The sequence below is a fragment of the Prionailurus bengalensis genome, chromosome C1 (assembly GCF_016509475.1).
Source record: "Prionailurus bengalensis isolate Pbe53 chromosome C1, Fcat_Pben_1.1_paternal_pri, whole genome shotgun sequence".
Lineage (NCBI taxonomy): Eukaryota > Metazoa > Chordata > Mammalia > Carnivora > Felidae > Prionailurus > Prionailurus bengalensis.
Window position 1 is genome coordinate 204,687,198 of NC_057345.1, and position 16,316 is coordinate 204,703,513.

At 61.6% G+C, this 16,316-nt stretch overlaps 1 protein-coding gene across 3 annotated transcripts; it reads left to right on the forward strand.

Annotated features, from left to right (window-relative positions):
- The first annotated feature begins 283 nt into the window (after positions 1-283).
- On the forward strand, positions 284-14,231 carry SLC4A3 (solute carrier family 4 member 3). Of its 3 annotated transcripts, none has more exons than XM_043577957.1 (23): positions 284-400; positions 565-706; positions 1,057-1,222; positions 1,812-2,092; positions 2,255-2,370; positions 2,777-2,976; positions 4,540-4,688; positions 4,830-5,010; positions 5,491-5,626; positions 6,364-6,547; positions 6,981-7,080; positions 7,545-7,729; positions 8,401-8,626; positions 8,804-9,022; positions 9,310-9,458; positions 9,646-9,840; positions 10,320-10,538; positions 10,878-10,967; positions 11,473-11,639; positions 12,130-12,383; positions 12,711-12,880; positions 13,072-13,245; positions 13,910-14,231. In XM_043577957.1, exons 2-23 carry the CDS (start codon positions 656-658, stop codon positions 13,985-13,987), a joined length of 3,690 nt encoding a protein of 1,229 aa, XP_043433892.1. In that variant the 5' UTR covers positions 284-400; positions 565-655; the 3' UTR covers positions 13,988-14,231. The 3 variants fall into 3 exon arrangements, with proteins under 3 accessions (XP_043433892.1, XP_043433891.1, XP_043433893.1); XM_043577956.1 differs by having other exon boundaries at positions 290-400; positions 2,750-2,976; XM_043577958.1 differs by lacking the exons at positions 284-400; positions 565-706; positions 1,057-1,222; ... (1 more) ...; positions 2,255-2,370; positions 2,777-2,976 and adding an exon at positions 3,766-4,059.
- The last annotated feature ends 2,085 nt before the right edge of the window (positions 14,232-16,316 follow it).

The following is a 16,316-nucleotide window of genomic DNA, read 5'->3' on the forward strand; positions in this document are numbered from 1 at the left end:
GTGGGGGAGCGATCTGGGGATTGTGGGAATGTAGGGCCGTGCACCCGCCCCCGGCCATGCGTGGGGCGCCGGGAGAAGGGGCTGGCGGGCAGGGTGGGTCCTGCGGGGGCTCGCGCGTGGGGGCCGGGCCGGCCGGGGCGGAGTGAGTCACGGCCCGCCCGCTCCCATTGTGCGGCCCGGCGGCGGCGGCGGTGGCGGCGGCGGAGCTGCGGAGCCGAGCGCGAGGAGGTGGAGCCCCGGGCTGCGGGCTCCGGCGCCTGCGTCCGCCCGGCCGGCCCGGCTCGCCGCCGCCGCGGGCGCCCCCCGGCCGTCCGGCCCTGCGCGGCGCCAGGCCCCGGAGCGCGCGCGGGAGATGGGGCGCGGCGGCCGGCGTTGGCCCCGCACGCTCCGGAGCCCCGAGGTACCGCAGGGCGGGGCGCGGCGGGCCAGGACCAGGGCTGGGGCCCCGGAGTGTCCCGGGCGTGGCGGGGCCTCGGATGGGCGCGCGGGCGGGCGGGGGGATCGGGCTCGGCGAGGGGGAGAGGGCGGCCGCGCGAGGCTCCTGACCCCGCCCTCCTCCCCCAGGGCTCCTCACTAGGCCCCTGCAGCGCCCCCTTCTTCTCAACCGGGTCACGGGTCCCTCAGTGAGCAAGGCTCCCAAGTCGCCTCCCCGGCCATGGCCAACGGAGTGATCCCGCCGCCCGGGGGCGCCTCCCCCCTACCCCAGGTGACTGACGCGCGCGGGGGTGGAAGAAGACGGGAGGGACCCCCAAAGAGGAGAGGGGAGTCCTCTGGACGACCTTGGGACCCCCAGATCCAGGGATGGAGCTGGGTTGGAGGGTATGGGGTGGGGGGGGGGCGCGCTTTGGTATTTTTCAGTTCTGTTGCCCCCTCCCCTCCCAAGCCCGGGGAGCCTGGGATGCTGACCCAAGCCTGGGGCTCAGGGAGAGGGGGTTGTTGAAGGTGGAGCCCGCTGGTCTCCCCCTCCCACAGCCAGGGCTGGGAGTTGGGGGGGTGGGGGAGATGTGGGGCGTTCTTGGGTCAAGGGTCCTTAGGAGAGGCTGTCTGAGCCTGCAGGTCCGGGTGCCCTTGGAGGAGCCCCCTCTGAGTCCAGACCTGGAGGAGGAGGACGATGACTTGGGCAAGACCTTGGCTGTGAGCAGGTTTGGGGACCTCATCAGCAAGCCCCCGGCCTGGGACCCTGAGAAGCCCAGCCGCAGCTACAGCGAGCGGGACTTTGAGTGTGGGTAGCCTGGGGACCCCTAGTGTGGCCGCCCTCACCACCATCACCTTCATTGCCACCATCACCGTGCTCACCACTGGCTTGGTCACCCAGTGCCATCTTGTGCTGGACGCTGTGCTGGACGCTGTGCTGGGCCACCATGCCATGTTAAGTCATCCTGCCTCACTCACCCATCGCCTGTCCACCTTCCAGGGGACCGGGCCCCAGACGCAGGGGAGACACAGGGAGATGGGCCTGAGGCTTCCCTCCGTGACCTTCGTCTTCCCCAAGTCTCTGCCATACCTCTGGCCCTGCTCTCTTCTCTCTGCCTCCTCCCTCAGCTCTGACTCTGCCTTCCCCCCTTGCTGTATCGTGTCCTATTTCCCCGAGACCCCCTTTCACGACCTTCTCCCTTAGGCCCATTCCCCCGCTCTGCCAGGCCTTACCAATGGCAGGACGTGGATACAGGTGTCGGGGGGAGCCTGGCTCTCGAGGAAGGACTAGGGTGCCCTTGTTTGAGGCCCTGAGCTAGAATAAGGTGTGTGCCCCTAGGGTGGCGAGGGGCCCCCTTCTGCTGTGGGGACCCCAACCGGCTCTCCTGCACCCCCAGTTCACCGGCACACATCCCACCACACCCACCACCCGCTCTCGGCGCGCCTGCCTCCACCCCACAAGCTGCGGCGACTGCCCCCCACCTCTGCCCGGCAGACCAGGAGGAAGAGGAAGAAGGAGAAGACCTCTGCTCCCCCCTCTGAGGGGACCCCTCCCATCCAGGAGGAGGGGGCAGCCGGAGTGGAGGAAGAGGAGGAGGAGGAGGAGGAGGAAGAGGAAGGGGAATCTGAGGCAGAACCTGTGGAGCCCCCGCCCTCAGGGTCCCCACAGAAAGCAAAGGTATGGGTCTGCCCCCGAAGGAGCACCGACTCCTCAGGGAGGGGTGCAGAGAGGAGAGGAAGGAAGACGAAGCAGAGGGGGCTGGGGCTGCCTGGGGGAAGCAGAGTCGGGGGTTGGGGGCTGAGTCTGGGCAGGGACCCAGGCACTCTGCTTTGTCCACAGTTCTCCATTGGAAGTGACGAGGATGACAGTCCTGGCCTCTCCGGGAAGGCTGCCTTCACCAAGCCCCTGCCCTCGGTGGGCCCTTGCTCTGACAAGAGCCCCCAGCAGTCAGTCAGGTACTGGCATCCAGCCCAGAGCAGGTCCCAGGCTTCTTCCTGACCCTGGGGATTGTCCCCAGCTCTGACCCCGGGGAAGAGGGGAGGAGAGGAGAGGGGGCGGAGGAAGCGGGGAGGGGCATGCCTCCCTCTCTATCCACATGACTGACAAAGAGGAGAGAGAAGGTGTCACTAGAGAGGACAGGGCTAGAGGGGGAAGGACAGAGAGGAAGGGGGGGACTGGTGTGGTGGGGGCAGGGAGCTGGACGTGAGCTTCCTTCTCTGCCCAGAAGGAGTCTGTGTCTAGTGCCCAGGGGGCTATTCCAGGCCCCACCCCAAACTGGAGGAGGGCAAAGGAACCCCCTAACCTGGCCCATCTCCACCATGGTTCCCTGTCAAGTCCAAGGCTGCCATGGTGCCTCCTCAGCTCCCCGAGCCCCCGGGCCCGGGCCTCCCGAGTCGCTGGGGAGAAGAGCCGGCCCTGGAGCCCGTCGGCCAGCTATGACCTTCGGGAACGGCTGTGCCCAGGCAGTGCCCTGGGTAGCCCAGGTGGCCCGGAGCAGCAGGTGCCCACTGACGAGGCGGAGGCCCAGATGCTGGGCTCCGCGGACCTGGACGACATGAAGAGTGAGTGACACCCTGTGGCAGCCCCCCTGGCCCACCCCCATGGGCGCCCCGCCTGTGAGGAACCTTGGGGAAGCTCTGTGTTCTCCCCAGACTAGCGCTGGGTCCCCTCTGCAGTATCCCTGTCTGCTGGAATGTGGCCAGGGGCGGGGAGCTCACTACCTCACCAGGCCACTTCTCTGGTTGCCAGAGCTGAGATTTCCCTTCATGACACCTCTGTCCTTCTGTCCTGATTCTGTCCTCTGAGTCACCCCCTGAATAAGGCAACCTCTCTTCCCCATGGCATTTGGAGATTTTATATCTCCTCTTCCCCTAAGGCTCATCTTCTCATCTTCTTTTTGGCCCCTTCACACTGGCCCCCTGAGCGTGGGCCACTCTTCTGGGTCCTGCTTCTCCCTACATCAGGGGCTCCATACTTGTCACACCACCGTTGGCAGGGCCTGGCCGTGATCTCGGCACATTCCTTCCGTCTTATCAGTGCCCTGGTTTCTGTGCCACCTGTCATCACCCACGGGGCTCTGTGCCCGGGCCAGGGGCATCACTGACCCCACCTCCCTCCCCCTTGGAACCACAGTGTGTGGGCGCGGGTGGGAGGGAGGGCTTTGAGCTCAGTACGTCATGGAAAGTTGCCAGGGCCTGAGGACAGGGACAGGAACAATCCGATGGCAGCAGTGGTGTGGGGGTGGGGGTCAGGGGGAGGGCGTGTTTACAGACTCAGGGAGGGGGCTGGAAGCAGCAGGGAGCAGGCCCGGGGCTGCCAGGAGTCAGGAGGCTCTGGTTGGGTGAAGACCACTGGCCCAGGCTCCCACCTTTTAGGAAAGCCAGGGCTCTGGGAGGGAGCAGGGGCCGAGGGCTCGGCCCCCGGGGGAATGATGAGCCTGCTGGAGGAGGTCACAGAGCCCATCGGGGCACCAAGCCCTAGGCCTGAGGACGCTGAGAGTCGGGGCCCTGGAATGGCCCCAGCCCCCAGCACTCGAGACTCGCTGACCTCAGAGGACTTAGAGATGTTGGTGCTGGACCTTGATGACTGTGACCCATGGGAACCCACCCAGGGCCAGCTGAGCCCCATGGCAGGGGGACCAGCTTGTGAGTAACTGGGCAGCTGGCCTTTCCGCAGCTGCTGGCCTGGAAGGGGCAGGCGGGGAGGAAGGGACAGAGCTCTCCTTGAGTCTGCCAGATGTGTGTATCAATGGGGGAGACCTGGGTGCTGAGAGAGGGCACAGGGAAATTGTTGGGGGCCTGGTGAATTGATACAGGTCATAGAGCTCCAGCACGAGAGGCAGCGGCCATGGGCGAGGGAAGGGAGCTGGGGCCGTGGACTGAGCTGGGGTCTGCCTTTTTACTGTGCTTTGGCCGGTGGTCCCCTGTGTTACTTTGGGCTAGTCCATCTCCCTGTCCGGGCTTCACTGTCCTTGTCTGTGGTGTGGAGGTGTGGACATGGCCCCTGGGCGACCGTGGCACCCGCCAGGTAGACTGGCTGGGCAGAGCAGGGGGCCGGAGGGGTTAACTGTGGCCGTGAGGCCCTGAGCTGGACCCCTGGGACCACGAAGCCTGCCTCGTCTGCAGGTCACCGGCTGGAGGACAACCCTGGCATGCGGCGTCACCTAGTGAAGAAGCCGTCGCGCACGCAGGGTGGGAGGGGCAGCCCCGGTGGCTTGGCCCCCATCCTGCGCAGGAAGAAGAAGAAGAAGACGTTGGATCGGAGGCCTCATGAGGTACCGGGCCTGCGGCTTCCTCTCCCCTCCTCTCCCCAGAGCCTTCTCTTCCCTCCTCCCTGCCTCGCCTGGGCACCGTGTCTCTGAGACTGCCGGTCCCACCTGGCGGCCCCCAGACCCTCACCTTGGCGTCTGCCTCAGGTGTTTGTGGAGCTCAATGAGCTGACGCTGGACCGCAGCCAGGAGCCCCACTGGCGGGAGACGGCGCGCTGGATCAAGTTTGAGGAGGATGTGGAGGAAGAGACAGAGCGCTGGGGCAAGCCCCACGTGGCCTCGCTCTCCTTCCGCAGCCTTCTGGAGCTCCGGAGGACCATCGCCCACGGTAGGCGCCCCGCGGGCCTGGCCCTGGGGTGCAGTGCCCTCTTCAGAGACCCCGGAGGTTGGCCCGCAGCAGGCCGTCCAGCTCTTGGGGACTGCTCCCTGGAGTCCTGGGCCCAGGCGAGGTCCGGCTGCCACTCTGGAGACGTGGGGTCTGACTGCTTGCGTAGCCGTAAGCTCTGAGGGGCCTGGGCTGTGCCTCTGGTGCCCGGTGCAGGACCTGGGCCGTAGTAGGCCGCAGTCCACGTGCGGGAAGCTCGCCCGTGGCTCCCCTTCCCGGGTTTGGAGGGGCCGTCCCTTGCTCTTGCGTTCCCTTTGCACACCCCCCTCTCTGGCTCGGCGAGGCCACGTGGAACGGTGTGGAACGGTGAGCCCCGGGCGCTTGGCTCGCGCCGCGTGTCTGCCTGCCCCAGGGAAGTGAGGCGGCCGGGGTGGTTGTTCCTATCTGACGGGGTCCTGCCCCCTTCCTCGACTGTGCCCCCAGGAGCTGCCCTCCTGGACCTGGAGCAGACCACTCTGCCGGGTATCGCACATCTCGTGGTGGAGACCATGATCGTGTCTGACCAGATCCGTCCGGAGGACAGGGCCAGTGTCCTGCGCACCCTTCTGCTGAAACACAGGTGCCAGGGTGGGGCGCCTGGGACGGGGCCTTTAGGTCAGCTGCTCTTCCAGGAGCACAGACTCACCTGTGTGGCTTTCTAGCCTCTGCTTGCATAACCCAGGCGACAGGGAGTTTATTCCTCGTTCATCTTTGGACAGCACCAGCCGTTAGAAGGTTCTTTCTTACACTGAGGTACAAGGGATGCAGACCCTTTTCTTTTTTCTCTTCTCTTCTCTTCTCTTCTCTTCTCTTCTATTCTTTTCTTCCCTTTTCTCTTTTTTTCTTTCCTTTTCTTTTTTTCTTTTTTCTCTTTTCTTTTTTTTCTTTCTTTTCTTTTCTCTTTTCTCTTTTCTTTCCTTTTCTCTTTTTTTTTCTTTTCTTTTCTTTTTTCTTTTTCCTTTCCTTTTCTCTTTTTTCTTTTTTTTCCTTTGTTTTGCTTTTTTCTTTCATGTTTTTTTAAATGTTTTTATTTATTTTTGAGAGAGAAAGTGAGAGAAAGAGGATGAGCAGGGGAGGGGCAGAGAGGGACACACAGAATCCGAATTAGGCTCTGAACTGTCAGCACAGAGCCCAACGCAGGGCTCAAACTCACAAACTATGAGATCATGACCTGAGCCAAAGTCGGATGCTCAACCGACTGAGCCACCCAGGCGCCCCACCCCCGGCCCCGACCCTTTATTTCTCATTTCTTCATGACCTCAGTCCACTAAGGGCATCTCCTCTTAACCTGCCTTGCTCCCTCTGCCCTCTTCACAGCCATCCCAATGATGACAAGGACACTGGCTTCTTTCCCCGAAACCCGTCCAGCTCCAGCGTGAACTCGGTCATGGGGAATCATCACCCAACCCCCAGCCATGGCCCTGACGGTGCAGTGCCTACCATGGCCGAGGACGTGGGGGAACCAGCCCCTCTCTGGCCTCATGACCCAGATGCCAAGGAGGTCAGTCGCCTTGCTCTGACCTGGGCTGGGGGACTGAGAGGGCTTCTGATTTCACACTGGAGGCCACTGATGGCTTCGTTGAGTGGGTCAGGAAGGTTGGATGCCTGGTACCACACAAGGCATGTGGGGGATCCAGATACGCATGAGGGCCTCTGCCCTACAGAAATAGGAGGTTTAGATGAGATGATGCGACAGACCGATGGGAGCCGTTTAAATGAGATAAGGCTGAGGTGGTCGTGAGCTGCTCGGAGGAGGGGTCCACAGCCCGAGTGGTCTGCTCCCGATGTGGGGCGCCTCACCCCGGGGAGGGACAAAACAGGGCCCAGGTCCAGAGGTTGGAGGGCAGAGTCCAGGGGGGCTGAAGCAAGGGAGGGGATGGCCTGCCACGGCCTCCGGTCAGGGTCCCAGCCCTATTCCAGTTCTGCGTCCTTAGAAGCCCCTCCACATGCCTGGGGGAGACAGTCACCGGGGAAAAAGCCTGAAGCTACTGGAGAAGATCCCTGAAGATGCCGAGGCTACTGTTGTGCTCGTGGGTAAGGAGGGTGGGGGGCTGGGGTTACTGGGTGTGTGGGTTTCCTTCCACTGTGGTCTGCTGGTCTTATGCTCTGGCCTGCAGGCCACCTCTTCCACCCCTGGCCAGCCCCCCAACTTGCACCTGCTTTTCCTGACAGCCTGTCTTGCCCCCAGCTCTTTCTTTCTCAGTCCTCTGCCTGCCTCCCGTCCAGTTTTCTGCCGTATGGGACTGCTGCTAGTCTGTACAGCACTTTTGGGGGAGTTACAGAGAAGCACTCTTTCTTGAAGACTGTGAACGTTTCATCTACTGATGAATCATAATAAATATGTAAACGTATGAATGAATAGGGTTTCTTTAGATTGGGGTTTCTTCGTGCAGCACGCAACCTGCTCAACTGTACATGACAGCCCCAGACGTTTTCTTTAGGGCCAGCCTGGACTGATCCTCTTTACCCAGTGCCCGGTGCCTTACTCTCCCCCACAGGCTGCGTGCCTTTCTTGGAGCAGCCGGCGGCAGCTTTTGTGCGACTGAATGAGGCTGTGCTCTTGGAGTCTGTGCTCGAGGTCCCGGTGCCGGTTCGCTTTCTCTTTGTGATGCTGGGTCCCAGCCACACCAGCACTGACTACCACGAGCTTGGGCGCTCCATTGCCACCCTCATGTCTGACAAGGTGGGTCCTGCAGGCCCCGGGCTGGGTGCTCTAGGCCTGTTCCCCTGAGCCCTACTTTTCCCCAGTCTCTCCCTGCCTACCTTGGTGCCTGTGGATGCAGGGGTGCTGGGGGCCCTTCTGGGTGGAGGCAGTGCTCTGGAATGGTTGTGAAGGAGCTGTTGGCCAAGGGGAGAAGAGGGAGCCCTAGGCTGGGGCCGTTGGAAGGCGAGGTGGTTGAAGAGGGAGAAAGAGTTCTGGATGAGTCATGAGACTTGAAGGGGAGGGCTGGGTATGTCGGTCTTTGCTGTGGCTTCTCCTTGGCTTGGATAGGAAGGTCCTCTAGCCAGGGGTGATGTTGGAAATCCGTACTGACCAACCTGTAGGGTGTGGGTACTCTAGTCAGAATGGTTTCGGGGGCCCCTGCTATGCCAAGCGTTGCCCCTTTAGTTGTGGCGTTGTGGAAAAATCTCGAAGCTCCTAGGGGAACAGAAAGCATTTGGAGGTTCAGGGTTGTGGCCGGCCGATTGCTGGCCTGCAGGGACATGACTCCGTATTTTGACAATCGGACTGGATGTGTATACGTGGCCAGACCTCCACCCTGCCTCTGGCTCTGTGAGGGCCCAACGCCTCCTCTCCGAAGCCCTCCCAGGGGCGCTACTGGGAGGCTCAGCCCTTGCCTCTCCTGCCCCCAGCTGTTTCATGAGGCTGCCTACCAGGCAGATGACCGGCAGGACCTCCTGAGTGCCATCAGCGAGTTCCTGGATGGCAGCATCGTGATCCCCCCATCGGAGGTAGAGGGCCGTGATCTGCTGCGCTCTGTGGCCGCCTTCCAGCGCGAGCTGCTGAGGAAACGGAGGGAGCGTGAACAGACCAAAGTGGAGATGACTACCCAGGGAAGCTATGTGGCCCCTGGGAAAGGTCAGCCCCTTTGGGGCCCATCCCCTACCCGCCCTGGAGCTCCTAAGGTCGTGACCCAGCCTGCCCTGACTCCCTAGCTCCTGCATGCCCACTCCCAGCCCCTGTCGGGGAGGACTGAGCCCAGGGCCCTGCTGCAGGAGGGGTGGTCTGTGCTCCAACAGCCCCTTGTTCCCCCAGAGCTGGCTGTGGAGTTGGGGGGCTCTGAGGCGACCCCCGAAGATGACCCCCTGCTGCGGACTGGCTCAGTGTTTGGGGGGCTCGTGCGGGATGTGAAGCGTCGGTACCCGCACTACCCCAGTGACCTGCGAGACGCCTTGCACTCCCAGTGCGTGGCAGCCGTGCTGTTCATCTACTTCGCTGCCCTCAGCCCCGCCATCACCTTCGGGGGCCTGCTAGGTGAGAAGGAGGGGAGGCGGGGCGAGGCGCCCAGCGTCACCCTCAAGGTCTGTGGTCGGAGGACCCCAGGGATCACTCTTGCAGGGGGTGGGAGGGGTGCAAGGGGCGAGGGAGGCTGTGGCCGCCCCAGGGGTGCTGGTGGTGAGGGGCCTGGGAGGGCTGGGCTGGGCTCTGGGGGGCTGCTCTGTACTAGTTGGGTCCCCAGGTCACGGTAAGCTAGATGAAGAGGAGGGCCCGGGTCCAAGGAGCCAGGCCAGGGCCCTCCCACTGACCCTCGCCCTCGCCAGGGGAGAAGACGGAGGGCCTGATGGGCGTGTCCGAGCTGATTGTGTCCACCGCCGTGCTTGGCGTCCTCTTCTCCCTGCTGGGGGCCCAGCCGCTTCTTGTGGTCGGCTTCTCCGGGCCATTGCTGGTGTTCGAAGAAGCCTTCTTCAAGGTGACGGCGCTACCCTGCCCCTCCCCAGGGATCAGCTTCTCACGCCCTGTCCCCTGGCCCAGGCCATGGGTCCCTGCAGTGTCTCCCCTCCTCCCCCTTTGGATCCCATGACCTCCACCCCCCCCACCCCCCCCCGCCCAGGGTCTCTGACCTCTGTGGGTAACCACACCTCCCTCCTGTCCTCCAGTTCTGCCGAGCCCAGGACCTGGAGTACCTCACCGGCCGGGTGTGGGTTGGCCTCTGGCTGGTGGTTTTTGTCCTTGCCCTGGTGGCCGCCGAAGGCAGCTTCCTGGTCCGCTATATCTCACCTTTCACCCAGGAGATCTTCGCCTTTCTCATCTCGCTTATTTTCATCTATGAGACCTTCCACAAGCTCTACAAGGTGGAGGTCCAGACAGGTCTTGGGGGGTGGGCGTAGGTGGGGGCTGGGAAGCGCCCTGGGGAGGAGAGCATGGGGGTGGCGCATGGAGCCCTGGGAGCAGAGGGGGCAGGGAGGAGGGCTCCGTTGGGTGTGGGCTTGGGGGGTTGGGACACCCTGGGCTAGGTCAGCACTGAAGGGCAGGGAGCCACAGCCAGAGGGTACAGGTTGGAACTCCAGTGGGGTCCAACCAGTATGTGATGGAGTGGGGCGCTGTCGGTGCTATGGGGCTCCTTTTGTAGAGGACTGTGTGTGTGTGTGTGTGTGTGTGTGCGCGCGCACGCGCGTGTGCGCGTGCATGGTGTAGCTGGGTGTCCTGTGACGCTGTTGCCTGGTCAGGTATGTGAGGACCCAGGCTTCGCCCTCACAGCTGTATGAAATCAGGGTGATGAAATTAGGCTCACCTGCCCAGGTTCAGTGTCACAACCTTGTAACCCACACAGGTATTCACGGAGCACCCGCTGCTGCCATTCTACCCTCCCGAGGGGGCATTGGAGGCTGGGCTAGACCTGAATGGGAGCGCCCTGCCCCCCACTGAGGGGCCACCGGGCCCGAGGAACCAGCCCAACACGGCTCTGCTGTCCCTCATTCTCATGCTTGGGACCTTCCTCATTGCCTTCTTCCTACGAAAGTTCAGGAACAGCCGCTTCTTGGGTGGCAAGGTGCGTGGCTGGGGAGTGGGGAGCCCCCGTGGGTCCCCCCCACCCCCAGTTCCTGCCGTCACTGCCAGTCTCCGCTCCAGAGAGGGGCTTCCCCCTTGTCCCGGTCAACCCATGGACCTAAACCAAATCTGTGCAGTCCCTTCCCCACCGGAAGCGTCAGAGAAATTGAATCAGGGGAGGAATGTCCTCTTGAGCTGCGCAGCACCCGTGGGACTTAGAGGGACGGGTCAGGGGATTTCTGGCTCCAGCTCAGACCCAAGGGAATCGGGAGTAATGAGCCCTCATGTCAGTGCCCCTGACCCTCACGTTCACCTTCTGCTCCTTTACTCCTCTCTCCAGGCTCGCCGCATCATTGGGGATTTTGGCATCCCCATTTCCATTCTGGTGATGGTCCTAGTGGATTACTCTATTACAGACACCTACACGCAGGTGAGCGAGCTCCCCTGCCCCCCAGCCCCGGCAGGGGATTCTCACCCCAGAGTCTTGAGAGGGAGGCCACGACTCGTTCCCATTGCTGCAGTGGCCACGATCAAGGGTGGGCCTCAGCTTTCCTAGTGACATGGTGACCTGCTGGGGCCGCGCTGGGGTGGGTGGGTAGGCTGGGGGCCGCTGAGGAGGCCAGCCGGGGGGGGTGGGGGTGAGGCTGCGTGACCCTGTGCCTAGACTCCTGGAGCAAGTAATGGGCTGGGGGCCAAATGACAGGTGTCCCTGGGCCTCAGGGAGAAAAGATGTCATTCTCTTTTACCAGACCCTTGCAGGGACAGTGACTTTGGAAGATGGAAAACTAATTTCCCCAAAACCTGTTCACATCCAGGTTTCCTGGAGTCCTGGGACAGGGAACACAGAACTTGGTGGTGGGGGCAGTGCCACCCTGTGGGGTTCTTAGCATGGGGAGGCCGTGTGCCTGAACCCTGTCTTCCTTCCTGCCATGCAGAAGCTGACGGTGCCCACAGGGCTCTCAGTGACATCCCCCCATAAGCGCACGTGGTTCATCCCACCCCTGGGCAGTGCCCGTCCCTTCCCGCCCTGGATGATGGTGGCGGCGGCTGTCCCTGCCCTCCTGGTCCTCATCTTGATCTTCATGGAGACACAGATCACTGCGTGAGGGGGCTGGAGGACCCTGGGTGGAGGAGGTTGGGGAAGAGCGGGAAGCGGTGGGAGTGGTGGCAAGGGGGGGGCACGTGGGCCCGGGCACAGTTTCCCTGCGGTGCTGTGACACGATACCCATCTGTCTGCATCACCATTTGCGAGGTGGCACTTGGCAGTCCTCACCACACTCTGGCAGTACGTTCTCTCGCCCAGTAATGCTCGCATGTGTCTCATTTTGGTTTTAAACCACAACGTGGTGAGATCTGGCATCTGGCTTTTGTGGTGCTTTAAATACCCACAGTATGAGATTTTAGCTCTGATTTGCTTAGCCGTGAGAACATCACTTTGGGAACTTGAAAGAGGAAACTGGCAGGCCCTGGGGAGAGCTCTTCCCTGCATGTCGTTCCCCCACGATGACGCTGTCCCTGCTGCGCGTGCCCGGCCTCGCGGCTGGCCTGCCCTCCTAGCCCCTCAGCCCTCACTTCCCGTCCCGTCCCTGCAGGCTCATCGTCAGCCAGAAGGCACGGAGGCTGCTCAAGGGCTCTGGCTTCCACCTGGACCTGCTCCTGATCGGCTCGCTGGGGGGGCTCTGTGGGCTGTTTGGGTTGCCCTGGCTCACGGCTGCCACCGTCCGCTCAGTCACTCATGTGAATGCACTGACTGTTATGCGCACTGCCATCGCTCCTGGCGACAAGCCCCAGATCCAGGAGGTGCGGGAGCAGCGGGTCACTGGAGTGCTCATCGCCAGCCTCGTGGGTGAGAGCACCCACCTTGCAAGGCTCCCTGCCCCCACCCCACAGACTTGCCTTCTCGGACCCTGTGGCCTTAAATCCACTGTCTATCCCGGACTTGACCCAGGTGACTCCTGAGTCTCCGAAGGCATCACGTCTAGCACCCGCTGTGACCCCAACCTGCCTCTTAACACTCTGTGAACCTTTTTACCGCGAGCCTTTTCCTGGTTCTCTGTCCTGCTCCATCTTCTCTTGTTTGTAGCGACGAGGCCCAGATCCCCTCTCCACGGGGCCCGTCCATCTTCATGGGGGCCGTCCGAGGGGTCAGGTAGGTCTGTGTCACCTCCTCCAGGCCTGTCTATCGTCATGGGGGCTGTGCTGCGCCGGATCCCGTTGGCTGTGCTCTTTGGGATTTTCCTGTACATGGGGGTCACGTCACTGTCCGGCATCCAGCTGTCTCAGCGTCTGTTGCTTATCCTCATGCCGGCGAAACACCATCCTGAGCAACCCTATGTGACCAAGGTAGGGCCAGGAAGCATGGAGGTGGGGAGGAGGGGTGATGGGGAGGGGCCGCGAGGGATTCCCGGGCTGGAGATGGACAGGATGACGGTGGAGGGTAAGTTGGGGCCTGGGGAGCTGAGTCCCCAGAGACTCGGTGGGGGGGGAGCAGGCCGAGGGCTGCGCCGCCGTGAGACTCAAGGCCGGTTCCCCAGGTGAAGACGTGGCGGATGCACCTGTTCACCTGCATCCAGCTGGGCTGCATCGCGCTGCTCTGGGTCGTCAAGTCCACAGCGGCCTCACTCGCCTTTCCCTTCCTGCTGCTGCTCACGGTGCCTCTGAGGCGTTGCCTTCTGCCCCGGCTCTTCCAGGAAAGGGAGCTGCAGGCGGTAAGGGATGCCGCGCGGGGCGGTGTGAGGGCAGATGGGCCCTGGAATCGGGGGCTCCTGGGTCGCAGCCTCTGCTGTGCCACCTGCTAGTTGTGTGACCAGAGGCAAGTTACCTAACCTCCTGGAATCTTACCTCCAGCTGTAGGAAAGGGCTGATAATGGAGTCTTCCTTATAGGAGTGTCGTGAGGGTTAAGCGCTAATCCAGGTAAAGCACCAAGTGTGACGGTTTGGTGTGAAATCCGCACAGGACTACTGCAGATAGCTGTGCAGGTCGTGTCCTGCACAAAAGCACACAGCTCAGGGACAAGCGGGGGTGGCGTGGCACCAAAACCCACCCCGAGCTCTGTTTTGGTCAGCTGGAGGAAGGGACGTGGTTTTGAAGTCACCCACCCGAACGCGGTGTACAGGGTACCACAGGACCGAGAATTGGCCCCTTGGAAGTACTTGAGTGGCGGTAGCGGCTGTCACCGTTACTGTTATCGGGAGGTGTCACTGGGCCGGCGACCTGAGGGTTTTGGCCAGAGGGAAGTGTTTCAGGCTGGGGTCATGGTCCCCGCAGTCAGCGAGGCCCGGGAAGGTGTGGGCTGCTGGCCGGAGGCGTTGCCGGGGACTGGGAGGGCGGGAGCCGCCTCCCTGCCTCTCCCAACCCTCTCCCTTCTGCAGCTGGACTCTGAAGACGCTGAACCAAACTTTGACGAGGACGGCCAGGATGAATACAACGAGCTGCACATGCCCGTGTGATCCTCCAACGTGGTGCCCCTCAGAGACCCCGATACCTTAGTGATCGACACCTGGGCCCCAGTCGGAGCCCAGCCCCAGGGCCAGCGGGTTCCTCACAACCCAGCGACGTGCCTGGAACCACCACCGCCACGGCCAGAGCAGCCCGATGACTCTGCCCAGGGCACTGACCTTGGCTCACCCAGGCCCTTTCACAGACCAGACCGGCACAGGCTTTGAGCTCATTATAACCACACTCCTTGTCTTGTGTCTGCCTCACTTTCTTGGTTCCATCTCTGGTCTCTCAGGTCATACTTATCCAACTGGAATTGGAAGAATTCTATTTTCAGGGTCATCAAAGCCAGGGAGAGTTTGGAGGCAAGGACAGAATTCTTGGGGGAACGGGAGAGAATCAAGGCCACAGAAGGTCAGAGCTGGACCTTATCGTCACCCCCTTGGGCCCTCTCGAGTACAGCTGAGGAGGGAGCAGGAGGCTCAAGGTCTGGCTCAAGGTCACATACTGCTAATCTGGCCCCTACTTAGAAGGGGGAGGGTGGGAAAGGGGAAGGGGAGGAGGTTGCTCTGCTTTAGCCACTAGAGAAATCAGAGTGTCCCCAGTGGCTTTGGGACGGTAGAGGGAAATGGAAAATGTTTATCTTCTTTTCCTGATCCCTGGCATTCCGAGGAGCAGGGACAGTAGCCCAATCCCCTAGACGCCAGGGTGATGCTGGATTTGGGTCCCTGGACCATTTTAGATTCTCACGGCTTAAAAGAGTGGCAGTTGGGGATTCCTGAGGCCACTCCTTGTGCAACAGTCTGTTATGCCAGAAATAACCTGTGAGGCCTTGAAGAGGGTGCAAACTGGGAGCCCATTGCGTCACAGTTGCTAGGCAACCGGTAGCGTTGTGAAGCAGGTTGGCCCTGTGTTGCCCCCTGGTGGCCATTCTCTCACACTGCAGGCTCCGTCCCCACCGGGCAGGAGTAGCGCTGCCACCTGGTGGACCCGCTGGATCTCGTGGTCAGAGATCCCAGGGACGCACATTCTGTGCCTCCTTGGGAGACACCGAGAGGGGCCGGGAATGTTACGTGGAGTTCCACAGCCCCCTGGGTGGCTCTGTGCATCCCGTTCCAGGCTTCCTCAGCCCCACCCTAGCTGGCCTTGCTTCTTCCCTAGCCTTTTCCTAGTTTCGTCCCTCGTGTTCAGGCCAACAGCTAGAGCCCTGAAGCTGGTCAGCACAGAGGGGACAGAGCGCTGCGAGGCCGTTTGTGGTGTTCATAGGGAAGAGATGCCCTTCCAGACGTCCCAGATTGTCATTTGGGTTTAAGTATTTCAGTCCAGCCGGCCCCTTTGGTCTCCGGCGACACCATGGCCTCTAAGTTCATTTGGCCTTTGACTGGCTCCCTTGGCCTAATGAAGACAAAATCCCTTTTCCCTGAGGTTGGCCAAGTCCTGGTGGAATTTCAGAGGAACTGTGCCAGGAGCAAAGTGAATGGAGGTCAAACACAAAAACCCGGAAAGTAGATTGAGAGCAGAGCAGATTGCGAACGAGATGGCAGAGGCAACAGACGGGCGTGGCTGAGAGGAGTTGTATGCAGGGGTGGGGGTGGGGGGTCCGTCTGGGTGCGGGTGGGTTTCCCCATTTGATCTGGGGGATGCGGGGACCCCGAAGGAAAGAACTTACTACTTCCTAAGCCCCTGAGGGCAAGTGCTAACTTGAGCCACGAAAGCTTGGCTCTTCAATGGACACAGGCTGTGTCAGTCATCTCTACTTGGCAAATAGCTGGGAGGTGGGGGTGTTCCTCACCTGGAAAATGAGAAACAAGATGGCGGGGGCTTTTCAAAAGCAATGCATCTGGGTCCTGGCTGGTGGCCTTCAGTAAAAATAGGAGCCAGGGCCTCAGAGCAGTAGGTGAAAAGGTAGAACCAGATACAACTTCTGGCTAGTGAACATGTCACCCAGTGTGGAAAGATTTGAATAAGACCTAAGAGCCTGGGACCCTGAAGACAAGCGCTACCCACCTTTTCCCGGCCCCCATGGAGGGAAGGCAGGTGCAGTTGAATTAGGTTTTGGAGGCCAGAGTTGGCCAACCCATACACTGAACTGCCTGGTCAGGGGGATTCTTCCTCACCCAGGGTGGGGGCCTGTAGAGGCTCCAAGAGGCCCGAGGAGGTTGCAGCACCCCGAAAGTTTGCCAGGGATGGGTACCTTGAGGGTGGCAGAGGAAGGAGGCACGTGGGGGCCAGGTTAGGCATGGAAGAAAGACAAGGGATGATGAAGCAGTGGCAAACCCATAGAATGGCAGCTGGCTTGGTTTGGGGCCTGGACAGTTAGAACTCATTTCATTTCATTTG